This window comes from Eufriesea mexicana, unplaced genomic scaffold (assembly GCF_001483705.2).
Source record: "Eufriesea mexicana isolate 0111107269 unplaced genomic scaffold, ASM148370v2 scaffold1653, whole genome shotgun sequence".
In the NCBI taxonomy this organism is placed as follows: Eukaryota; Metazoa; Arthropoda; class Insecta; order Hymenoptera; family Apidae; genus Eufriesea; species Eufriesea mexicana.
Genome location: NW_016909884.1, coordinates 475,338 through 501,172, shown reverse-complemented (window position 1 = coordinate 501,172; position 25,835 = coordinate 475,338). Strand labels below are relative to the sequence as shown.

General features: G+C 43.9%; 1 protein-coding gene across 2 annotated transcripts in view; it reads right to left on the bottom strand.

Annotated features, from left to right (window-relative positions):
- Window positions 1-6,479: 6,479 nt before the first annotated feature.
- The window catches only part of Calx (sodium/calcium exchanger 3), a 203,317-nt gene continuing 183,961 nt past the window's right edge, over window positions 6,480-25,835 (bottom strand). For both annotated transcript variants that reach the window (XM_017902012.1, XM_017902013.1), the window contains exons 6-8: window positions 18,959-19,117; window positions 9,055-9,226; window positions 6,480-6,740 (exon numbers count right to left, since the gene is read on the bottom strand). In XM_017902012.1, the coding sequence (XP_017757501.1) occupies window positions 6,536-6,740; window positions 9,055-9,226; window positions 18,959-19,117 (536 nt within the window). In that variant the 3' untranslated portion in view covers window positions 6,480-6,535. The remainder of the gene's footprint in view (window positions 6,741-9,054; window positions 9,227-18,958; window positions 19,118-25,835) is intronic.

The following is a 25,835-nucleotide window of genomic DNA, read 5'->3' as shown; positions in this document are numbered from 1 at the left end:
AAGTGGTCCAAGCCTATGATCTAAGTACTGTCAACGTAGTCAGTGATCCCTGAGGATGTAAACACGTGTCCCATGTCTCTTCTCGAACGCCTAACATGAATTTCACGGGATCGGCATTTTTCGCGATCTCTCGAGATTACGTGGGAAGCCATTTTCGTTCACCATCTTGGCGAGTTGCTCGTAACTCGCGACGTCGACAGGTAGTCGGGGCTGGCCACGTGGAACGACGTTTTTAGACTCGAGCAAACAGAGTGTCCATCGAACAGCGAAAGCGCATAGTTGGCTCGCTGTTCTCCTAAGTATCAGCTACTTTTACAGCAAACTCGTGGTCGGATTAAAGGGAAGCCGCGAGTTCGGCCGCGGGCGGGTGCCGGAATGACCGCCATTTCCCAACGCCGGACGTCACGTGACTATTCGCGCTCGATTTGGGACCGCGTTCGATCGTGGATTTCGATGAACGCGATTGGCTGTTCGAGTCTCTCCCACGGGCAATTCGCCGAGTGATTATCGTGAATTCGGGAACGAGGTACTCAACTATCGGCACTGCGGGTACCCCTTTAATCCGCTTCGTCCTAATTCTAACGAGTGAAAAATACGTATCCGCGAGCTGTCGTTCGTGATGACGCGAATGTGGAAATATATGGCATTGGGATGAAGCCGGGGAAATGGGGAGAGATGGAGGGGTCAAGGAATAAAAATGCGCGGAGCGCGTAATGGGTGGAAATTTCTCGATAAAAATCAAACTCGTTTGTTCGCTACGTGGCGGACGTTTCGCGGCGGTGGTCGCAAAAGAGAAAATAAAAAGGCAAGGAGGCAAAGGAAAAAGGAAAAGAGGGAGGAGAGGGGAAACAAAAGGAAGAAGAGAGTAGTGCCGCTTTAAAAACGACGCTTGGCGAATAAAACGAGCGAATTCAAACGGCCATTCGTGGCATAAACATGCAGCGGTTGAGTTCGTTTTGTTGCAGGTCCGCTTAGCAGGATTGAAAGGACCTTGCACGAGAGGCTGGACGAAGAGTAATTGGAATAAATGCACGAAGAAGAGAGATCGTTCGTTTCCATAGATTCTCGTGGATAACGCTGCTGGACGCTCCGATCGTCGTGGCCATTTTTGATCGCGCCTCGACTCGAAACTTCGTGTAACCGTATGCGACCTTACGCGACGTCCATGAAACGCGAGTAACCATCTTGCAGTGACGTTGCAGTACATACTTTTCATGAAGTTCCGTGAATTTATCTTTTTATTTACTCGGTGAATTTCAAGCGAATCTCCCTCGCGATCGCGACGAGAAGGACGCGACGCGACTCTGTGAGGCGTCGTTCCTCGATGGCGGGTAGAAGAAGGGGTAAGAACGATACCTTTTTGCAATGGCAGATACGAGTGAAAGGTCAAGCATCGAACGTTGCACGTTAATAATGTGGCTATGTTTGCGAGCAACGACTCGACTGTTCGGGATCGATAGATCGTTGCTCGTCAAAAAGCAAATCGAAGGGATGAATCAGGTACTTAGTAGCAGAACGTATTTTCACGCGCGCGCCATTTTGCGATGGCGGAACGCGTGGTCGCGACGAAGCACCTCGTTCAGAACAGAAATCGACGTATTTTCTTTTCTTCCTTTTGTCATTTTCCTCCTCTCCTCGGTCGATCGCGACGATCTTCGCGGTCCGAGCGGTTCGATCTCTTACATCGATGACGATCGTTCGGCCAGCAGCCGATCTCGAGAACTTGGTAACGTTTCGGATCCCATTTACGGTTTATCACTTCAACGCTTTGCTATTGAGTGTCGTCTATATACGCCCTACTGTATGTATATATTTATACATGTATATATATATTAAATCTCTTTGAACGGTTTTCTTATTAAAATATCTATGTCGTATGTATACATACGCTATATACTTCTCTCCTTTATACGTACATATGTATATCTGTTACGATCTTTGGCTGAAATCGCGACGAAATCCTCCTTCGTCTCATGCTTTCACTGCTTTCACCTGCTTTTCTTCGATTCCTTTCCAAATTTCGTTCACGCTACCGACACCAGTCCTGGTGGCCTAATGGAGTGAAATAAAACGCGATACCTCGTGGTAAAGACGTACGCAGTAATGTTCCCGCGGAAGGCTGGAATACGGTGTTTCGAGTAATTGGCTAGGGTTACGAGGGATCGCGTGTTGCTTGACCCCGGTACCGTCGTTTGCAGGCAGACGGGAAGGAAGGCGTTCGACCAGGACCACCCACGCCTTCGTCCCCCTTCGACTCGTCCATTCTCTTCGTGTCGCGGACGTCCAGTTACGGAACCTCGAAATGAATGGTCAAAAGCGGATTAACGCGAAGGTCAAGGCAGAGATTCGTTTAATGAACGACCATGCGCGAGACTCGTGATCTACTTTGCCCGAATCACCTCTTGATTGCTTTACAACGGCGGTCGCTACGTACGCAGCTTCCTCGCGATTTTAATTTCGCGTGGCTACCTTCTTCCCGTCGAGAGAAACGAGAAGTGTTTCCCGGCGAAACTCGACGCGAAGTATGTCTGGCTGTCGAGGAATTCTTAGAGCTGGCGCGGTGCGTGGCCCAAGTTTGCGGAGGATCTTCCTGATCCGAGAGCAAACACCTCGAGCAGAGATCAAATGCTTTGCGACGATCGTGGTTTTTCTCGCGAGAGACAGAGCTGTTCTTCCCTCGAACGGTGTCCCGTGGATACCCGATAAATCGGGAATGGTTAATTACGCGGGGCAAGGGGAATTTCGTGTTTTCCTCTGCCGAAGAACGGAATTCATCGAGGGGATATCGCGAACACGAATGTAGCCTTCGTCGAACTGGCGAGAACACTGAACGAGAATGATAGCTTCAATTTTCTTGTGTGCGTTTGGTACTCGCTCGTCGAGTATCGGTGTTTTGTCTCAGAGGTTGGTTATGGTTAAACTTATTCCAGCAACAACGGTGTGCGTGTATTCCTTGCTGAACTTTCTAACGATCTTGGAATGACCTTGAAACGACCTAGGATTGACTTTGAAATTGCCCTCCGGGAGGACGTTGAGGAAATGTTGAATTGATCTTCGAGTTTCGTCTTGACCTTGGGTATGACCTTGAAAAATCTCGAAGAGGTCTCTAAACGACGTTGGATTGACTGGATTAATCTCGAAGCGTCATCGAGATGACCTTGAACTGCTCACGAGCAGCTTTGGTTCCGACCTTGAGAAACCTCGAAGTGGCTTATAAATGACGTTGAATCAACCTTGAACGACGATGAAATGACCTCGACGCGACCTTGAATGATCTCGAAACGGTTCTGAATCGACCTCGAGGTAACCTTTAATTGACATCGAAGTGACCTTCGAAAGAACTCGAATGACATCTAAGATTTTCGTTTGTGGGAGACCGTTTGACCTTTACTACTGATATATTCCCTTTTCGTAATCTCTGTTAAGGGAACCATTACGAACGCAATGAACGATATTGGAAACGGATAATCGATGGAGTGTACGGTATTATATTCTCGTATATAAGCGAGGAAAGAACGATTTCAGAGTTAACGAGCTTTAAATTTCAGAGATCAGACACATCTGTGCAAATACAGATAGAGACTTCAGCTTTCATGCTGGCTAGACGCTATCCCTGCAAGAGATTCGCGGTACATTCCAATTTTCGATTCTACACAAAAGGAAATAGAAGCTTGCTACCGGACTGACGAGCGTTTTTTCCAGAATTCCAGGTCACCAGTTCCGTTTGACAATCCGATAATTCCTCCTACGGTTCCTTCTCGACCTTTCACTCTGTTCAAGTAACGACCATGTGATTCTATTCTAGTTTTTCTGCCTGCAAACGACTTGGAAATCACTCGCGATTGATTCGCTCCCGGTGAAACGCGGTTTTCGCAAGTTCTACGCCTCCGAAGACATGTCTTCCGGTTACAAAATTTCTCCCCGTATCGGCCGCCGTTCTATTATATCGTCCGATGAAAAGGAAAGCTCGTCTGTCGCGTGTATACTGGCCTTTTATCTCTTTCCCGTTAATTACGCGCGATTCCAGGGAGAAAAGATTCATTCCACGTTGCGTTCAGAGCGTGAATCGTTCATCAGCTACGTCTGCAAACTTTAACGACCTCGATCTTTTGTCGCTCCTTAGGGATTAGTCGCGACGATAGCTTTATATTTAATCCGCGACGGAGCGACCAAAGTCGAGGACCAAAGTCGATCGAGATCCGTATCGCGAGGCTGACGCAGACGTTATCCTCGATCATCTCGGGGCCCGGCGAAAAGAATAAAGTAATACTTTAATTAGTTACAACCTTTGCAGTGTCAGTTAAATCTCTATGCAGCTCTAAAGCTTTAGACGCCTTCCCGGTGAGGACGCGAACTAGTTCCAGCCGGCTGGCTGTCGTTTACAACGTTTCGCTAAAATTAATCGAACAACTGTTCTCACTGAGAACGTTTTAGTAAGTCACTGTGATTCTTCGAGCATCCGACACATAATAATGTTTCGCTGAACACGGAACACGGTTTAAGAAATTGCTCACTCGCCGGAGCAGCTACTCTCTTAACGCCTGCCGATTTTTATTACAGACGCTTCTTGTTTTATTAGCCTCTCATATTCGAATTGCGTTTTTATACCCGACGTATCCTACATCGTACGTCATTCTCTACGTCATTCTACTAATGTCCGTTCAATTCTTCTTACGTTACCTGACGCGTCACGGATTAGCGACCCTCGATCAAAGGCAGTGAACACCAACAAGAGAATTTCGACATTCGAACGAAGGCCGCAGCACACTGTGAACGCGAGTTAAATTACGTTCGTCGCACTACCTAGTTACTCTTAATAAATAGCAAACATGTTTCATCGCAGTGGTAACGATCTAAGCAATCGTTGCGGCGAGCTGGCTTATTATCGAGATCGCGCTTTAACATTTGCTTCTCGTTCGAGGTTCGATTTGTTCGCGAATAATAACGGGACGCGATTGAAATAAAAACAGCATTCGGTGGACGATTCAACCGAGTCGATAAGTACATCGTGTAGCACGAATCGAGAAGGTTGGAAATTCGAAAGGAAATTTTACAACTTTTAAGGGATCCTGATCTCGAACGTTTCGCTTCTCCCGAAGATAACTTCTCCCTTCGCGGGGGAGTCTGTGGAAAAATTCGCGCTTTCACTGTACACACTGCCTCGCTCTTGCCGCGGCTATGTATCCACAACTTATTTACCTATGTATAGTATTCTTTTGTAAGATCGCGACTCGGACTTTGTGATGCAAATCGGTTCCGATCTACGACTTCTTTTGATATAACACTATGACCACGCCCGGAGGCTTATCGCGATCGCGGGATCGCGAAAGCATCGAGGAGAGTTCGAAAGGAGTATCGTATGATAATATACGTTTATATAAAATTAGCGACATCGTTCTCTGGCGAAAGAGGAATGGCAATACAATTCGCTACTAAAATACCATAGAAACCTGTGTTCCTTGAAGGATTAAATAAATACGTTATTTATACGTATGTGTGTCTGTATATATAATATATGTATATAATATATCCTTCTGTTTTGTTTCCTTGCATCCTATTTGATAACAGCCGTGGTCGTACGTGCCACGGCTCGAGACTAGAACGCGTTTCTCTTTTACCTACGTCCCTTCGTATGTTTAATTATGTTGTCCGTTAAATTATGTTTAAGGCAAACTCACTTTACTACCTCGCGCACGTTAGCGTCTCCTTTGTTCATCCTTTTATCCTCTCTTTCTCCCACGTTCTCGTTTCGTTTCATTTAATCTATTCCTTTTTCGCCGTCCTACTAATCGCTCGCTCTCAAGCATACTCGCGCTCCATCTTTCTCACTCTCACGCTCTCAGGTACCTACGCACATACACGCATTCGATAACGTCACGCGATCACGTTCGTTGTTAATCATCCCAGGTGGGAGGGTGAGACCGGTAGTTTCCCGGCACACAGTTCAGAGAGTTCGTTCGCCAGCGAAATCGCACCCCTTCGATCCCACTTCCTTTTTGTCCTGAAAGGAGAAACGATAAATCGGTGAGATAAAGAGTTCCTTTCGAGCAGCTGCGAGCTGGTCGTCTCCCTGCCAGTCATTCTTTCTCTTCCCATTCTTCTTCCCGGGCTGCAGTTCATTTGCTTGGTATTCTCGGAGATGCGGGTCTCGTCGACGAGACTTGTCACGCGAAGCTGAAGACAAAATTTTATTCTTCTCTGTTTACGTGGACCAACGCGTTCCAGATGTGCTATATTTAAGCTCTCAGCCTCTCGTGCGACATGACCAACACCATCCGCATATCCATATACATAGCAAGCGCGTGTCAGACGATTTTCTTGTATTCTTTCTTTCACCCTTCTCGTGCATGCAAAACAAATATAAAGTATAAAAATAAAGCCCAATCCGTAAATCGTGGCGGGAGTTCTAATTGACAGACGGAATGTATACTTGCCGAGAGAACGTTTTGTTGAGCATACGCCTTGGCGGACGCGAAGAGGTTAAGATACACGCGGAGCGGGTGTAGGCCGACGTTTGCCGTTGAACGGGCTCCTTTTAGAAGCCCTCGATATAGCCGTAGGCCTCGAGGATCGACATAATGAGGTAGAACACCCAGAGGAAAAAAAGGACCAACGACGTGACAAGCTTCGGTACGAAAGGCCCACCGAGTTCGCCGCCAATGCTCTTCGTCCGCCTCAGTAGTAGAACCAAGATTACCAGGCAGGCTTCCGTGCAAAACAACGTTACGCAGAAGGCCAAGCTGTGACAAAGATCATTATATTTCGTTTATTAATACCTTTCTTTAATACCTTTTACCTTCTACCTACTGCCTACCATAATGTATACCCTTCGAGACTATAGATAAAGACTCATTTTGTATTCAACGTGAACTCTGACTCGTGTATTATCGTGTATTTTTAGAAAAAGTTCTAGAGTTACGTGACGCGTTGGTAAAGTGAAATGAATCACAGTTCTTTTTTCGCTTACCGTATCGTATATGGATATATCGTGTTTTCGGATAACGGATGCAAAGTCGTATCGATCGATATGCTAGTATAAAAACGATCCAGAGCATTATAACGCCATCTGTGCGCGCACCGTGCAACTACGATTCTGCAGTACCGATTATTCATGGCGCATCTGTTGCCCCGTTCCAGTGATATACGACTTCGCAACGGATCGATTTTGGACAGTTCCGATTGAAAATCGATTTATTCCTCGAACGATAGTTTCGTTTTCGCCCTATTCGAAATAGTTAACCGTTCTACGACTTGGTCGGTGTTTGCTCCCGAAACAATTCGGTTTTACGCGCGTGAAATATTTCCGCGGAACGTTAACGTGGGCGGATTCGAGGCTCGCAGGGGCGGGCACGGATAAGACACGGTATACGTTTTCCACGGCGTTGAAATTCATGCGAGGCAGGTCCCGGTATCAGCGGCGTACCTAGCAACCGAGAAAATTGAGCACAGCTAGAGAAACGCATCCGTAGCGTCTTGCACGGGGAATACATGATTACGACCGCAAGACCAATCGAACCGTGCAGTCTGCAGCGTGTAAATATTTATTACCGAATGGTTGGCCCGCGGAAGCTTGATTTCTTACTGCAAACCGATGCGTATTCGTGCAAACGTTTCTCTTCGAGGCTTTTGTTATCAACGCGAGATTGTATTTCACAACGCGGTAGCAGAGCCCGATGTTGATATACGCTGTATTTCTATCGAATTAATTTCATCGGGAAATATATAAAATTTTATTTACGAGTTTCCTTTACGACCGCATGTATCACGCCGCGAGCGATGACTGACAATGTTACACGACCGTGTGCCTTCCGCTATGGATTCCCAAAAAGAAATGCCGGCGGCCGATGTTTCGAAATCCGGAAATTTATGCCTGGACGGCTCTTTACAGACCCGAGCGCCGTTCGTGTTCCGATATTTGACGTCTCGGAAATATCCGTATCGCGTATTACGTCCTGCACAATATTCCTGCCGATACGTCACGGATAACAATTTTCTAGAGCGAGCACACTGTCACCGGCGCTGGTCACGTTTCAGCACATAAATCGACAAGCACCGTGCCAGCCAAGTTTCCCTTGCAATCTCCGACCAAATTTCTTGAGAGCATTTCCAACGTTCGAGCTCGTAAATGGGAAACGACGTTCCGTTATCGGGGCTACGTCCTCGTGTTTTACCTGATATTGTTTCATTTCGTGTCATCCACTCTAATCCGACTCTGTGCCATCGATGCGTCGCGGTATAGATGAGTATCTTTCACTTTGAATCGCGTTTACAACGGTCGCCCTGTTTCGCGAATGTACCGACTGCGAAACATTCTCAGTATCGAGATTCATTTCATGGCTCGCGAGATATTCCACTCGCTTTTTTACGATCGGACTGCGGATGCTCGCGGGAACGTATCTGCATTACACGGCGAGACACGGTGAAACGTTTACGCGTGAAACTACACGGTGGGGACTATAGACGCTTTATCGTTCGTGGAAATCGCGGTTCGGAATATTTATACCGTGCACGACGTTGACGTCGACGAGGAAAATTCGAGAGGTTAGGACATTAACGCGCACTCATTTGGAACACCGTAACCGGGACGATCTCGCTGCTATTCCTGATCGAAACTGTCCAATTGCGAAAGTTCGTATTGTTTTCGAAAGTCTGTAACTTCGTTACGACGAATCGACTCGGAAGCCCGTGCTTTTGACTTTTACCCTTTTCTCCGGCGAAGTTTAGAGGAGAGCGTGTCGATCTCTTTATTCGAGTGTTCGACGTGTTTCTCGGTGTAAAGTTTCCTCGTATCGAATACCTCGAAAATCGACTCACGCGGATCGCGTCTACGCGACAACGAATTTTTCTTTACCCACGGAGCAAACGCGGCGCGATCTCGCGGTAGAATCGTGAAGCTCAACGCGCATACAGGCTGTTCCAAAATCAGCGGTCAGTAACCAGTGAAAATTCTGACACGCGTTCACGTCGCTCCTTCTATTTTCTATTCTCAGCTTCTTCCTTTGAAACAACCTGCACAAGCAGAACATGGAAAAGTAAAGATAAATCGATACTGACTTGCCCGGTTCTACTGAAAACTTTTCACCCTGGCAGGCATGGTAAATGGCCGCGATGCTCCATGCAATGCCGATCCCCAGGAAGACGTTCACCGCGTTGCTTCCGGTCACGTTCCCCACGCTCGCGTCGGCGTACTTGTCCTGGCAGGCGGCCACCTTGCTCGCGAACGTGTCTGCAATAAAGTCACATGCTTAGATTTTCCTTCTTCACCGCATCGCTCCTCATTCGTGCTTCGGTTTTCTCCCCTGTTACCCCCACTCCTGTCTCGCATTGGGTCTATCGGTCGCCAATCGTTCTCGCTCGTATGAGTCACGTGGTACGACATGTAATCGCTTTCTATTACGATCTATCGCCAGTATGCATGGGATTCGGGACGTTACGCGGCGAAACGTGCCGTGTCTCGAGGCGAGGCTCCAACGGAAGCGCTCAAAGCCTGTGGCGTACCGCGATTTGCGGCCATGCCTTGGCATAGCTCGGACGCGTCGTCCATAGCAGTTTACAGTTTACGGTTACGGGTCCGTCGCGTTCAGCTCCGTTATAAACCCGCTCCGGAGCGTCGTAACGACGAATACACGCGGAATACTAATATAACCTAACGAACGTGTAACACGGTCGAACGTTCCATAACACTCGCGGTCATCGGGTTTCGCGAAAAGTTTCGAGTGTGTGGTTCATTCGTCAACGATTTCGGGAGTGGTGGAGATGGAAGTAGCGCGTGTGGAACGACCGTGCGAGTTTCGGCAGCCATTGATGCGTCTGGGCGGGTAAGTAATGTTATTTCCGTACGCCGGAACTTTCCATCAGCGCGGTAGGCGGCGCTGCAGTCGCACGAGCAACTTTTTCCGTCTACCGCGTAACTCCACCGTTTTTCTTACCTTCTGGCGAATGTCTTCGACCCGTGGATAGGTATACGTCGGGAAAATTTGAGGGAAAATTCGCCGCCGATTTTAAGCTCCCTGATAATCGCTCGCTGTTCAGCTCCCCGGGAGCGTAACTTCCGTAATGGCTGCCGGCAACGAGTCGGCCGGGTAAACATACTTAGCGAGGCTCGTGCAAAGCGTGTACGTTTCCAAAAGCGGATATCCAAGCTAGCTGCGGTATTTAATCGGGAATATGTTTCGCCATATGCGTCGCCGCTACTTTCGACGGTTCTTGTTATTATTGGTCGTTGTACCGGTACTGTCGCGACGGGAACACCGTGTACACGGATGCGCGAGCCAGCTGACGTGAATGGCCGAAGGTGTACTTATCCGTGTATGTATGCCTTCGGATTAAATCCGGCAGCGTGTGCACGGATTCATTTCAGCTGCCAGCCACCCTCTAACCGACTATATATAGCCAGCTTTCACCCGGAAAACTTTCACGCATCCGATACCGTAAACGACTATGATTATTCGTCGCTCGATCTAGGTCCGAATATTTTGACCAAGTTCGGGGAAGCACAGGGACAACATGAATTATCGATGACCGCGTTTTCCTCTTATCCGAATGGTATGGCCATTGTTAGTTACGTCCCTGTTGCGTCATTTATGGAATTTTTACGAGCACCTGGATTTAGATTTCTGTCTCTTCTTTTTTTGAGGTTATGTATTCGTATATCGTTTAACTCTTTGCACTCGACGATTTTTTGGCTAAACAAGAGTAGGAGTTGACAAATTTTCTACTGTAAGGCTGAGAATATTCTTTTCAGCAGTAAATAAGAAATCGTGTAATAATTAACACGTGGAATTATTTGATCTCGTTACTTGTAGTGACCAAAGTTCACATCTTCACCGCTAGATGGACAACGGAGGTTCGAAATTTCTCGCAAGTCCTCGGTGAATCCTCGGCTTCCATAAATACAAGTTGCTATGTCACATAAGTATCTTCCATCACAGGGCCTGTTAGAAAGCCTTACTCACAAGGCCGTTACCTTATCTTAAATTTGACATATTAATTAATATCGATCTTCGAAATTTTATAAAATGGCGACTGAAGTGCGCCTATCGTGTGTAAAGAGATTTAATCCGTCTGCACCATTGGCGTAGGCATACTCGGAATTTTGTTGGCCGTCGGAGCATATTATAATTCTTAATTTTTTCCTTCGTTACAGAGTTCAGATTTTTATTAAAAAGTAATCGATGCAGGAAATACACATGTGAGATCGTTTTTCTTCGTTTTCATCCTTCAGAAGTCACCGGAATATCAAATTTTTGGGATTCGTAATATTCCTGAAGTTAATTTAATAAAAAGAATCTGACGAGGGTATATTTTTCTTTATTTCGTACGACGGAAGTAGGTTAAAGCCAGGAAGATTAATGTTACTTAGCATCGGATGGAGATATTCGTTATGGCAGAGGTTTTCGTGAAAGGAAGAGATGGTCCAGTTGTTTCCTTTTTAATTAGAACCATCTCGCTAGGCAGTACAACACGCACCCTTGAGAACTTTAATGGAGCAGGCTTGGTTATCGTGGCTAGGCAATGCGAATTTCATTATCGGGGCAATTTGCATATTTCGTGACTTTTAACATCGCTATCGTTTCCCTTCGCGATTAAGATAATTCAGAAAAATTCTCGCCATGTCGCAAACCTTCTCCTTCGAGTTTCAATATATAGATCATAGATCACCATCTCAATTTTATCGAGGCAATCGTTGAATAAATTGTCGAATAAATTAATGTTCAAGGAGGAAGAGGATGTCTCTACAGTGATTTCAAGTTTCCTGATATTTTGACACATTTATCCACACTCTAAACTTCGACGTAGTTATGAAAGTCCATGACAGGGTGCTAAAGCGTTATTAATATTTGACAGTTCCAATTTATCTTCTAAATTCTTCCAAAAATTTTTTTAAAAATTCCATGACTTCGTGGTGTGCAGTATCTTCTAATCCTGTGGATGTATTTTTATTAGCTCGCGAATTGTGATCATGGTTGTATCGATAAGGGTGGGTTTTGGGGATGACTGGTCGGAGGTGGAGAGTTACGTGTACGTGGTTTTCAGGTTTCCCAAATTTTTCTGTACAATTAGGTACGAAGAGGTTGTTTTCAGACAGTGATTGGTCTATTTTCTTAAGCTTCAGAAGCGACACCCGCTAAATTGACAGAACGTTGACAAAACGTTCAGAATTCACACTGTCCCACTGTTCCAAAAAATTGTAATCATTGGATCTGGGTACTATGAAATCGCCCCTGATCTGATGATGCACTTACCACATGCAGTCCTGGTATTCGGTATCTTGTCTCGTTGGACGTACTGTAGATATTCAGATCTTATCACTGACGACACGGTGTCAATTGGAAGTCAAGTTACCTCTACTGACAGGAAGTCAATTTGACTTCGAGTCACTCTGATGGACATTACCACAACTGCTAAAAGTCAATTCGACGAACGTCACCATTCTCAGATTAACCGTCTGTCTGACCAATACGAGACTACTTCACTTCCAAATCCCCTAGCATGATCTTCTCGCCCAACACGGTTCTAGAAGGGAACGATTATGGCGTTCACCGATTCTCCACTTCGATTCAGGTCACGCGGAATCAATTGCAGGGCGGTTCGATATGGCGAAAATTTGTATAATTCACGGCTGGAGGATTATTTGGGTAACTATTGGCTTTTCCAGCGACGCGTCCCCTACTTTTATGAGCGCCGGGAAACTTGCTCGCCGGTACAATCTCATCAATATTTATGCGCGAGTTACATGCCTGGTCCAAGCCAAGCTTCCCTTACCACAATCTTCCTACATGGGAATATTCTCTTATTGTAAGCCGCTCGTTCACCCCCAAGAAAGATATCAGAGAAGGGAGAGTCCTGCTCGTGAAACATCCCAGCAATGGAGTTACGTCCGCCGAAACGACGTCCATCGATAAGTTTCGAACACGGTTATGACCCAGCCAGCATCCGACCGTCCAACTTCTTTCCCGAATCGGCATTCTAGACCATGTCGTCGCCTTTGTAGGAAACTTTCGAGGATCGGCTTTGATTCCGCCGTGGCTCCAAACGAAACTTCGCTTTCAGTTTGTTGCCTCTTTTGATCGCCGGCTTCCTTTCATCCATCCACCGGTTTAACCCGACGCTTTCCGCTTACTTACGGCGAATCTACGTCGATAAATCGACCGTCGGAATATTCCGGGGAATATTCAGCGGCTAGACGCGCCTTAGGCCCGCAAGCTTCCACGCAGCTGGGTGTGACGGGGTGGATGAGGAGATCAGCGCCGGTGGGACACAGGTGAAACCGACGAGATCGTTGTAGAACAAGGTTGGATGAGACGGCCCATGTTCCCTGTCGAATTACGAGCCTCCCGAGTGGCTGTCATCTTAAAAATCCTGCGGCTAGGATCCACTCGGGATGTAAAAATAGCGCGTTCCTATCATTCCATCCAGGAAGGTTGCAGGTGTCACGGGATAATTACCTCTGGGTGACTCTAAGAAACGGCGTTTGGCTAACTTTCGTGTAGAATTGTGGAGATTGATACTGTAGCGGTATCATTCTCATCCTCGCCGATAGGTGGATTCATACTCGAAGAAAGTCGAGGATTTTCTCGCAAGTGCTGGGTAAAAATCCTTCGTTTCCTATATATATATCACTTCCAAATTCTTCTAGTCGTCAAAGGGTCTAGGGCCTGCTAGGTAGAATTTATTTCTTTATCTAGTCCACCTCTTGCACCTTACCTACTTAAAGCCAAAAGCTGTATAGTATTCGTGCCTCTCTATACATAGGCAAACACGCATTCCAATATAAGATAGTTCTTAGGTTTGTAGAGAGTCCTTCCCTACTTTTGTTGATGTCAGCTTGTCGCAGGTACCCCGATGCGAGGAGTGACTAGCTTCACTGCCACATCGAGGCTGCCTGCCACTGAACGACTTCAACAATCGTGTGGGAGGATTCTCCACAATAATAACGCGGATAATTACGTATAGTTACGAATAGCACAACGACAAAGGGGTTTCAAAGAGGGTTTCACCACTGACCTTAGCGTGGATGGAGTTTCTCCTCCTTCGGGAGTGGCGCTTGTCTTAGGACAGGGTTAAAAAGACCGTGTTGAGAAGTCGAGTCAGTTAGTCACGGAGTTAGCTAATCAGTCAGTCAGTTAGTCAGAGAGTTAGTCAAGGAGCTAGTCGTTAGTAAGAGTCAGCACAAGTCAGCGAGTCGTCAATTCGAAAGAATAGCGATGCACTTGGTACCACGAAATAAATACAGTCTTGTCAGAGATTCACGGGATAACGTCTTCGTTTCAATACCTCATTCAGCATCTCCACCTTGATCTCTACATATATGTGCAGTTCTGTATGGCAGGGAAGGAGTATGTTTTGGAATATATTGATTAACTCAGGATTGGCTATCGGTGGATTTTGGTTTGTTTCAGATGATGCATATCTGGTTTGGGTTTCGTATTCAATGATGTAATAGGAAAAGGTTTGAAGAGATGACAAGAGACATCCATAGACTCAGGATTGACTCCTAAGTCATTAGTGCATTTCGGACGTTGACTATGGACGATAAGATCGGCTTCACACAGGTGATGTGATGACTTAAGGATAGGTATGAGGAGGCATCGTGCTTTTACTAAGAATCCATTGACTCATGGCTGATACCCGAGACATTGGTGCACATTGCGTGCCAATTAGAGACGATATGGTCGTCTTTAAACCAGCAACGATGTCTGTGAAGGGAGTTGTGAAAGGTTCGTTCGTTTGCCTTGGTCCAGGATGAGAAGATAGGACAGACAATTGATCATTAGGCTGGTTTCCGCGCTGCATACAATTGGATAGCCCCAATTTCGTTGCTTTGCTTCGATTTAGCAGCTTCATCTGGTAATGGCGCAGCCGATCAAGGCCGACTATAAATCCCTAGCTAAATAAAAGCCACCGAAATGGAACGGTCCAGTTATCGACTTCTCGCCGAGCCTTTAATAACCGTTATCGCGCTCAGCATCTGCGATTATTCCCGAATCGATGAGCTAGTCCGCGTTTCGAGACCAAGCAAGCAAATGGAAGATTCTACGGAGTCGTGGTTCGACAGTGGACCAACCCGGAAGGGGGTAATATTGTAACCATAGTCTCGTCGCAGAAGGTGACACATGGGCGACATTTGCTCCTTCCTCTGGGACAAAACGTCTTCCGGAGAGATTCGGAGGCAGGGTTCGGACCAATGGACAGTTTTCATCCGATAGCGTGGAAAGGTTCGTTCCGTCTATAGAGGAGGCTGGCGGGGTGGCACGACCTCGAAGTACGAGCATTGTTCGAGCACACAAAGGCTAGGAGCAATAAATTATCACCAAGCTTGGTCTACCTCTGCCGCATATCACCAGCCACCTTATATAGTAACCCCGAAAATCCTGCTTGAATACGGAACAAGCCAGCAAGGGCGGGGCTTCATCGACTCCTTGATAAATTCCCCTTCTCAGCGATCATCGTTCGACCATGTTCTTCCGAATGTCTACCTAGGCCCTTTTGAAAAATGCATCCTCGTTCTGCATCGTTACAGAGGAATAGTCGCGATTTTGGGTCATTCTTTGCAGTAGAATCATCTTAATATTTATCTTCACGTTTAGATCTTACAATTGCCATTGTTGCAATGCTGATATTATATGACGACGTACCCGTATCGGGTAGTATCCTGATTGGATGTTGAAATTAGGGGTGATACAGGCTTGGAGATAGGGACTGTATTCTCTAGTATCTGCTTTGGAGATTTGAGGACCAGTTCGTGTCGTAGTAGAATAATCGTATTTTATATAATATTATTCTAGAAATTTAAAGTTCGAAATTATTCCAGGGACGACACTCTTGGATAAAAATATCGGGCAAGATCTTCACTGTCTGTACAAATTAGTATGTTACGTATATTGACATCTCTCCGTGTCAAAGTTAGGAACTTAAATCGAGAGATCACAGTTGCATTTTAGTGTCAATCATCTTTTATGCAAAGTCCTTCGACACTTCTCGCATCTTCTAGTTGTCAAAAATATGAAAATCGCGACCATCCAAGCGAAAATGCACTCGGTACCTATATCAGACAATATCTGTGTCACTGTTTAAATTAGGAGTCACGGGAACAGTGGAATCACGTGTGAATTTCACTATTTCGTCGAATTTTAGGGTCAGTCGTCTTTCATGCAAAGCCCTTCGACACTTTTCGCATCCTCCAGTTCTCAAAAATACAAAAATGGCGTCCATCCCAGTGAAAACGCTGCCAATACCCATATCAGGCAAGTTCCATGTCACTGTCAAAACTAGTAGTCACGAAACAGCGCAATCACGTGTGAATTTCACTATTTCGTCGAATTTTAGGGTCAATCGTCCTTTATGCAAAGCCCTTCGACACTTTTCGCATCCTCCAGTTCTCAAAAATACAAAAATGGCGTCCATCCCAGTGAAAACGCTGCCAATATCCATATCAGGCAAGTTCCATGTCAGTGTCAAAACTAGTAGTCACGAAACAGCGTAATCACGTGTGAATTTCACTATTTCGTCGAATTTTAGGGTCAATCGTCCTTTATGCAAAGCCCTTCGACACTTTTCGCATCTTCCAGCTTTCAAAAATACAAAAATCGTGTTTATCCCAGTGAAAACGCAGTCAATACCCATATCAGGCAAGTTCCGTGTCACAGTGGGAATTAGGGGTCACGTGAGCAGCGTGATCGGGGGTGAATTTCACGGTTTCGTCGACGAGAATAAACGTCTCCGGTGTCGGCTTGTTTTCCAGGGTAAGGCCGGGTGTCACGCGGAAGCGGATAGAATCGTCCTGGAAACGCATCCTCGCGTGAAAACCATGGGCATCGGGGTGCAAACGCGTTTGTCACCGGTTTGTGTGCGTTGGCGTATGCACGTCAACAAGCGTCCGTGGTTATGCGCGTATGATTATCGGTATAAATCAGCCTGTGCTGCTTTTATCGCGGTACCCCGAGTCACATTTGCATTTTCGTGGTCCATCGTTGGCCCGGTTTGCAGCAATTATGCTCGTTCCGCATCGCTCTGCGAAGGTCGTGCACGTTGGTCCTCCTTTCGACGAATTCGACGCACGTTCCCGAGGAAAGTAAATTTAGGCCAAAGCTCTTCTCGAGCATGGTAATCTAAGACCCGGCTCACTTCACCTGGAAGTTGGGAATTTTACTATCGTCGAAATAACCTTCCTACATTGCTTTATGGCAACCTTCTAATTTTTGGACGTCGTTGGGTTGATCGTGGTTAAATTAGGTTAGTTTTCAATGACGCCATTAGAAACCCATTAATTCGCCATTTTTCGTCCAAAAAAGGTCCAAGGTTTTTATTTTCGAGCACAGTTTCGCGTTGAAAAATGAGAGACTCTTCCACTTATACCCCATCGGGGTCCTCACAACCGAAAGCACGGACTCCAATGGGCAGTCGATCGAGAATTGATACGCCTAGACGCCGCCAGGCGGCGCCACAGGCCTGGAAAATTCAAGGGTAGCCGTTGGCTGAATTTTTCCATTTCAACATTCGCATGCACACGCTGCGAGGTGGGCTCGTTAGAAAACATCCGCACTGGAGAGGCAGCTTGGAAAGAAATTTCCGGGCCGGCTTTGCGGCGAACAAACGAGCCTTGAAAGGGGAAAAAATGGCGGAGGCGAGGGGCCCGGCGGTTTGAAAAGCGCTGAAAGAGGCCTGCTTATCGCGGCTTCCCTCCGTTCCGGCACAATAAGCTGATACTTGATTTTACTCAAAAGAGGCCGCGCATGCTGAAAAAGGCCGTCTTGACCGCTCCGTTACAAATTTCCAGCTCTCCTCCCCTCTCCTCCCTGTCCGGGAATAAACGCGTTCGAGCGAACCCGGCTGAATGGCCGCCTCTGAATAGAGGAAGCTCGCTGGGGTAAACGTGCCGCGAAAGTAACGTTATCGTGTTTAATTAAAAAATTCACCAGCCATTTACTCGCCTTATTTCAATTCCGAGTCCCGTTCCCGCTTTGTCCGACACGTGTTCCTAATTACCATCTAACCGGAAGCAAAGGATCTAATAAAGGCTGCGAGAACGCAGTCGCGGGACACTTGGAAAGCTTTCGAGATTCCTCGAGGGTTTTGCAAGAATTGCCTAATGGATTCACGGATTAAAATTCCAGTTGGACAGCGATATCACCGTACCCCCAATATCTCTGACAAATACCCCTCTCACGAGCTTCCCGATGCTTCCTTTTTAATTTTCAAGCCTCGTCGCGAGGAAAAGATCCTCGTGTGACGTTTTTCCGAGTGTCACGAGACTAGGTCCGGTTCGCATCGCGACAGGAGGCCCCAGGGAGAGCGTATTTCGACCATGGCAGACGGAACGGCTCGCAAAGCGACGCCATCTTCTGCAAGATTGATCACGTGGTTCCAATATGTCCGCTGGAAGTCGATTCCTTGCCTTTGCCACCACACTGTTCGAGGATCCATGGCAAAAAGCGGTTGGAAAAGGGAGGAGAGAGGAGGAAGAACGGAGCCCTGGTCCTGAGGAACTCGTTCTTCCCAACAACTCTTCCCGACACCCTCTGTTTCAAGCTTCTCTCACTGAAGAGAGATAACTACCGAGGATTCGAATTCCCGATCTGCATATTTTCCAAACTGTTTACACGAGAACGAGCACACTGATCGCTCAAGTGCTCTCAGGTTTCGGGCGAGGAAAAATGTTCCTCTCGCTGAAAAGCGGGCTAATCCGCCGTTCGTCCTCGCGTTTCTGGATCCAGAAAAATCCATCGCGATGTCCTTGGGCGCGCGCATGCTTCTCGCGCGTGAAACAGCCGCCACGCAATTACCGCTAATTGCACCCCTTCTTCTTTCCCTGTTTCTTAGCCGCGGCTGAAAAAAAGGACTTATCGCCTGTCGGGGGTCCGTCATGTAGAAAATCCGTCGCCGGTTGAAAATTGCTCGCGGTGTTCCCTTGTTTTGGAACGCTTTCCCCGTGGGAACACGCTGGTGCTCGACTTACCGGGAATGCTGGTGCCAAGTGCGACGAAAACCACCGCGGTAACCGAGTCCTTGATGCCCAGGGTGCAGCCAAAGTAGGATGCCACGTCTCCGATTACCGCCGTCACCACACCGATCCCGAATATGCTGACGACAAAGCACAGGTAACCGCCGGCGATATCTGAAAACCGATACAGTCCAGTTTCAGTAAATTACACACCGTGCTAACACGTAGGATTCTGGCCCAACTGTTTCCCCTTCGCGATCCGGAATGCGTGCACCGCGAGTGATGGGAGAACAGGAGAGAGGTTAGGTTGTCATACATGGACAGGATACTTTAACATTTGGTATAAATGAGCCGTTCACTGCACAAATCGATTAATTCTACTGTTTGAAAAATCTTAAATATAAAAAGTTACGACTATACCAAGTGTTTTCATACTTAAATTTAAGATTTTTCAAAAAGTGGAGTCAATCGAATTGTGCAGTGACCGACTCAAATATATGTGTTCTTTATTTGTTATTTTTCTACCTTGCTTTCTATTTCCTTTGTCTTTTTTAACCTCTTTTAATCGGTGGGCGAACAACGAGTGTCTAGATGGCGCTGCTGTCGCGTCGAGACAGATGGCGCTGTCGAGTTACGCGTCTTAATAAATGTATATTTGGTTCACGCGTTAATTTTCGAGTAGTAACTACTGTTTTTGTGACACTAATGATAACGTGATGTCAAATAACTCCCTGTCAATAAACTCGAAGTGAAATTGAGGTTATATTAATTTGGGAATTAAGTATGGCAGTGATTTACGAATAATTTTTTAAAATAGTAAGAATTATCGTACAAATATTTCGATTATCGAGATAAAAAGTCGAGATATATCTCGATGTTCGATCAATTTCTTGGGACACTGATAGATTCCGCAGTTGGCGAATACCCTGGACGATGTTTCACAGAAAATTCGAGCTCTCTCGAGCCTTCGAAAAACGAAACAGAATTTAGTGGTAATAAATTGGTAACAGTAGGATCAAAAACCACGAAAACAACCTCGTGTTTCCCCAGGAGACTTAGCAAGAAGCATCCTACAGATCTCCTAGCACCTATCTCCTAATTACCCGCTATTTTTCTCTTCATACACACATACATACACATATACACGTGATCGTACTCGGTAACTTAGGTATCTTTAATTTTACTCTATACTTCGTTGTCATCTAACATGACGAGTACGTGATCAGATCAGGGCCGACTTCACAGTTCCCAGACCCAATGATTAAATGGAGCTCTTTATGGAACAGTGGAACAGTGCAAATCCTGCACGTTCTTTCAAGAGCCCATAATAACTGAGTAAGAAGCTGAAGAAAGTAGTCCAATAACTACAGACCACTTAACTGATCACGAAGAAGTTAATGTAAACATTGGTACCTCGTCTCTTTGTATGGAATAGAGTGATTGTGGGTAAATGTATCAAAATCCACGCGCTATTTTTGTATCTCGATTAAACGAATGTAAGTAATTATAAGTAGAGTAATTAGAGATATTAATGAAGAAAATATGGATAAAAATGGACACCAATATCACATTAATAACACATTAGCATATCGTAGGATGGCGTAAAATGGTTTTGAGACACCAAAAACTGTCAGAACAACAAGAACAGAATAACACGAACACAAAACTCATAAAACTAATTTAACTTAGGAAAAGAACACAAAGATAATGTGAACAACAAGAACAGAATAACACGAACACAAAACTCATAAAACTAATTTAACTTAGGAAAAGAATACAAAGATAGTACAACGAAAATACACAAAAACGCACTCTAATTTAACTCTTTTTCCAACACCGAACGACTCACGCTCGTATCGGTCACAATTAATTTCTAAGGACTCCGTTTTGGTCGTCGAGGACCCTGCTCTTATGCTTTTCTTAACCTACGCTTCACCTCCCCGTAGTTACCACGCAACTTAATTTTGTTACCCAAAATAACTTTTCCATTTGCTTCTTGAAAATATTGATCGGTCTATAATTTGTTTTCGTTGGCAATGGCCGATTCGCGATTTCTTTCGAAACGGTATTCTATAATATTTAAATAAAAATATTTAACCCTTTGCACTCGACGATTTTTTGGCTAGAGAAGACTAGAAATTCGAAGATTCTCTACTAAAATACTGACGATAACTTTTTGAACAGTAAATATAGAATTGTGCAATAATAGAATTCTAGAATTATTTGATTTCGATACCTCGCACACTATTACATTAAATTTGATATATTAATTAATATCGATCGTCCAAATTTTATAAAATGATGACTGAAGCTCACCTCTCGAGTGCAAGGGTTAAATAATGAAAACAACTCGCGATAAACTATTTTAACCCTCAACGCTCCGACTTTTAATTATGTATATCGAGCGGCAACGCCAATTTACTCTCATCATACTTCGACTTGCAAGTTTCTAAGTGTCAGATTTTAAATGCCACAATGACGCGTAAATAATAATATCAAAGTCATTCAAAACAATCTCTATTCGTCTCAGAAGTAATACAATTTTGATCACAATATTTATATTAATTATAATTCAGACACCATCGGTGGTGTCTGAGGGGCACACTTGGAGCGTTAAGGGTTAAACAAAATGATTGACACTTTCTAGAAAATAGCACCTAAAATGGAGAAAATGTAGGATTATTTATTAATACTTATTTAGCCAAAAATCCTACCTACAATTATATGTATCCCATAATAGAACACCAACCATAATAATCGCGACGGGCAATCCCTGTAAAACTGGCGTGGCATTCAACGTGTTAACCATCTCTTGTAAATTTATTTATTTCCTTTCTATTTCGAGTTTCTCTATTTTCAAAAGAAACTTAAATAATACCTATCGCTGAATATCCACACTCAGCAATCGGTCCTGAACGTCAGCAAGGTGAAGTGGCGCAAACACGATAATTTACGAGCTAATATATCGTTCGAGCCGACTCTACGTTCCCTGTGACGAATGGCCAGCCATTTTTCACTTCCGGAAGTAAGAGACGTTTCGGTCATTCTTACAGGATGAAGTCTCTGAAATTCTTGTAGGATGGAGTTACCTCGGCAATTTGTACCTGCCAGGCGGGATAGTCTTCGTGAAGCAGATCGCGTTTCGCAGTCTCACAGCCGAGCCGGATTAGTCCGGAGAGCTGTCACGTTCTTATTACCGATATTAACGAGCAAGGGAGCAACCGAGTTGTTTGTATTAAACGACGCGTTGACGGTTGTTTGCGCTGTCAGCCGGGCCCGGTTCAAGCCTGTTAATTAACCTCGTCAGCCATGGATGCATTTTTCCACCCCTCGGCTGCATTCCCACCCCCCTGGATTAACCATTCGCTTCGTAGGTGATTAAGCCGTGCGTGATCAATCTCTGTCTTCGATTCGGACATACTGGACCCACCTTTTTTCGCCCAGATGCATATCTTTGCAATTATCCACCACGATCCTCTATATATATATCGATCCTCTTATAATACGACACTTTGAAAAATAAGATTCCAAACGTATAAATATGTACAATTAATCGAGTAATTGTTATTTGAGTGTTTTTAATTTCAGAGAGATTAGTATTGTATAGGGGAGCTTGGCGGATCGTGGTATAGTGATTTAAAGAATATTTGCTCTAAGTGAGGAATTCAAAAGAGAAGTTTTTATTAATTCACAATTTATAATAATATAAAATTATCTTTGCAGTAGTTAGTAAAAAGTTAGTAAAAATAGTATGAAATTAGTATGAATTAAAATAGTTAAAAATTAGTACAAAAATAGTGAAAATATTGATTTTTGGGTTTAGAAGTTTATCGTAATTAATTCTTTTAATTCATGATATATTCAAAATTCGAATCTTTGATGCTCATATAATCCCCTGATTATTTCAGACAAATCGACTCTTAAAATAACTATTAAAATTCTTAAAACACCGAAAAATATGTTATCACACATACATATACACACATATACACATGATCAAAAAGGATAGATAAAATTTTAATTCACACTAAACAGCCCTTGTTCCTATTAATTTTGATAATTCCCATAAAAATAAATCTACTATCCTTAATTAAATAGTCAGTACACTCTCCAAAAATTTTTACGAATGCACTGGAGTGTATATTTTACTATGAATGTAGAGTGTATTATAATAATATTATAATAATTTCAAAAATAAAATTCGTGATCTGGATATATAATTATTTATTTAAGAATTATTCGGTGGTTCATTGAACAATGTTTGCCAAATCGCTACATGGAAATTTGGCAGAAGAGTACGGTTGGTTCAAGAGCAAACCGGAAGTGCACGACATCGAAGGTCTAGGTTTACACGCGAGGGTATATTCGCTGTTTAGCGCTCGTAATTTCGAGGATTGTACCCTTTGGGAAGTAATCTGGTCAGGGTCTAGAACGAAATTCTACAAACGCGTGGAATACACCGTTTACTCGAGACGTGGCGAGGGATCACACCGGTGTCTTGTAGGTCCCTTAACTTTGATTAGCGTACTCCAAACTCGGCTGTGTTTGCTAATCAGCATAAGCTCTCGAAGTTCATGCTAAGTAAACGCGAGGGGATTAAGGATACATAGTTATCTCGACGCCTGAGAACGATGTTCAGCCACTGTCGGACAATAGATCGTCTCACGACGCCTAATCGCCGAAATATTTTAATTCCCCGGCAGGATCTTTTCGTTATTGGTGTAGTCTCCATCCTCTGCTGCTGGATGGAACCTAGGTTCGCGATGGGTGTTTGGAATCTTTCGTAAAATAAGTTCGTAGGGGGTTCATCGTGATAAAGTCATCTTAACAGAAAATCCTGTTTTTGGGAACTAAATATTTAAATATTTAACCCTTTGCACTCGAGAGGTGCCTCTAGGTCACCATTTGATAAAATTTCGAAGCTCGATATTAATAATAAATAATAATTAATATATCAGATGTAAAATAATGTAACAGTGTGCGTGGTACCGAAATTAAATAATTCCACGTGTTAATTATTATACGATTTCTTATTTGCTGCTCAAAAAATATCATCAGCCTTATGGAAGAAAATTTTTCAACTCGTACCCCTCTTTAACCAAAACATCGTCGAGCACAAAGGGTTAAATATTCGTAGAATAGAATATTTAAATATTTATAGGATAATTTATTGCATAAATAGGTTATGATGACGAATCGTTATTGTTTTAAAAATTTTTTCTCTATGATTGTTTTGTCCCCCAGCTTTTGTTAATCCTCGTTTGAACGTACTAGGTGTGATGTATGGAACAGGAAAAATGAAGTATTATAAAACAGGAAATATGAATTATTCATGAAATTTTTTAGTAAATATATGTTGTATGTACAAGTAAATGTAAATGTTGTATCTACAACGTAAATTTATGTACAACTTGTTCATAGTTATTGCTCAATAGAGGGATACTTTCATGCAGGTCTAGCATCGATTACTATTTTCTTGCGAACCTTGACACTGAACCTGTCAGTTACTCTAGGAACAAGTTCTATTCAGTACGCCATGCAACATCGAGTTGTCTGTTATCGTATTTCATACTTCATTTTCTACTATACAGTCTTTGCGATGCTTAATGACCACGTGATTTATGTTCAATAATCAGGATAGAAAATACTATTATAAAGACTATTATAAAGATCGTCATTGATATACTCTTTCCAGGGAAATAAATTGTCCGCCATTTTATTCCGTATTTTACTATAAAATAATCTTCGCGATACTTAACTATCACGTGATTTATGTGCAATAATCAGAGTAAAATGAATATTTCTGAAAAGATTACTGTTATATTCATAAACTATTAACAGGAAAATAAATTGTCCGCCATTTTATTCCATATTTTATTATTAAATAAACTTCGCGATACTTAATACCCACGCGATTTATGTGCAATAATCAGCCTAAAATATATAATATTCCTAAAAAGATTGCTTCTATATTTATAAACTCTTTTCACGAGAATAAATTGTCCGCCATTTTATTTCGTATTTCACTATTAAATAAACTTCGCAATACTTAATACCCACGTGATTTATGTACAATAATCAGCCTAAAATAAATAATATTTCTAAAAAGATTGCTGTTTTATTCATGAGCTATGAATAAGAAAAATTGTCCGCCATTTTATTTCATATTTTACTATTAAATAAACTTCGCAATACTTAATACCCACGTGATTTATGTGCAATAATCAGCCTAAAATAAATAATATTTCTAAAAAGATTGCTGTTTTATTCATGAACTATGAATAAGAAAATAAATTGTCCGCCATTTTATTTCATCGCGGTACTTAACAACCACGCGATATATGCCGAATAACCAGCCTAGGAAATATAATATCCCTATAAAGATCGTTTCTGCCTTCATCCTCTCTGTCCATAAAAATAAATATTTTTCGATAATATAATAATATAATAAACAAATTCTTCGCATAGTTCCCTGTTTCACATTTTACTCTGTACTAAATAACCCGCTCGATACTTAATTCCCACACGATCAGTATTCAATAACCAGCCAAGGAAGCGTTCCAACAAACGCTACTGTTCCCTTCACTCCCTCTTCCCAGGAAGACCAGGGCATCCAATCTCCCAAACATCCTTTCGCCGAGACTCCTACCACGGAAGGATCTCTTCCCGGAAGCAACGATTCTTAATCTCTCCGATCGATAGTCTCCGAGACACAACGACGCTGACAAGTCCGATGCCGAACCGGAGGAGCTCTAACTCGAGGCCTCGATTTAATCACCTCGTTAAAGAGTTTCGCCACCCGGCTCAGCCAGCCAGCTACCTAGGTTCTCATCGGTGATGGATCACTTCGATTCCCATTTGCTCATCGTGCTGAATTATTTGTTCCCGACAT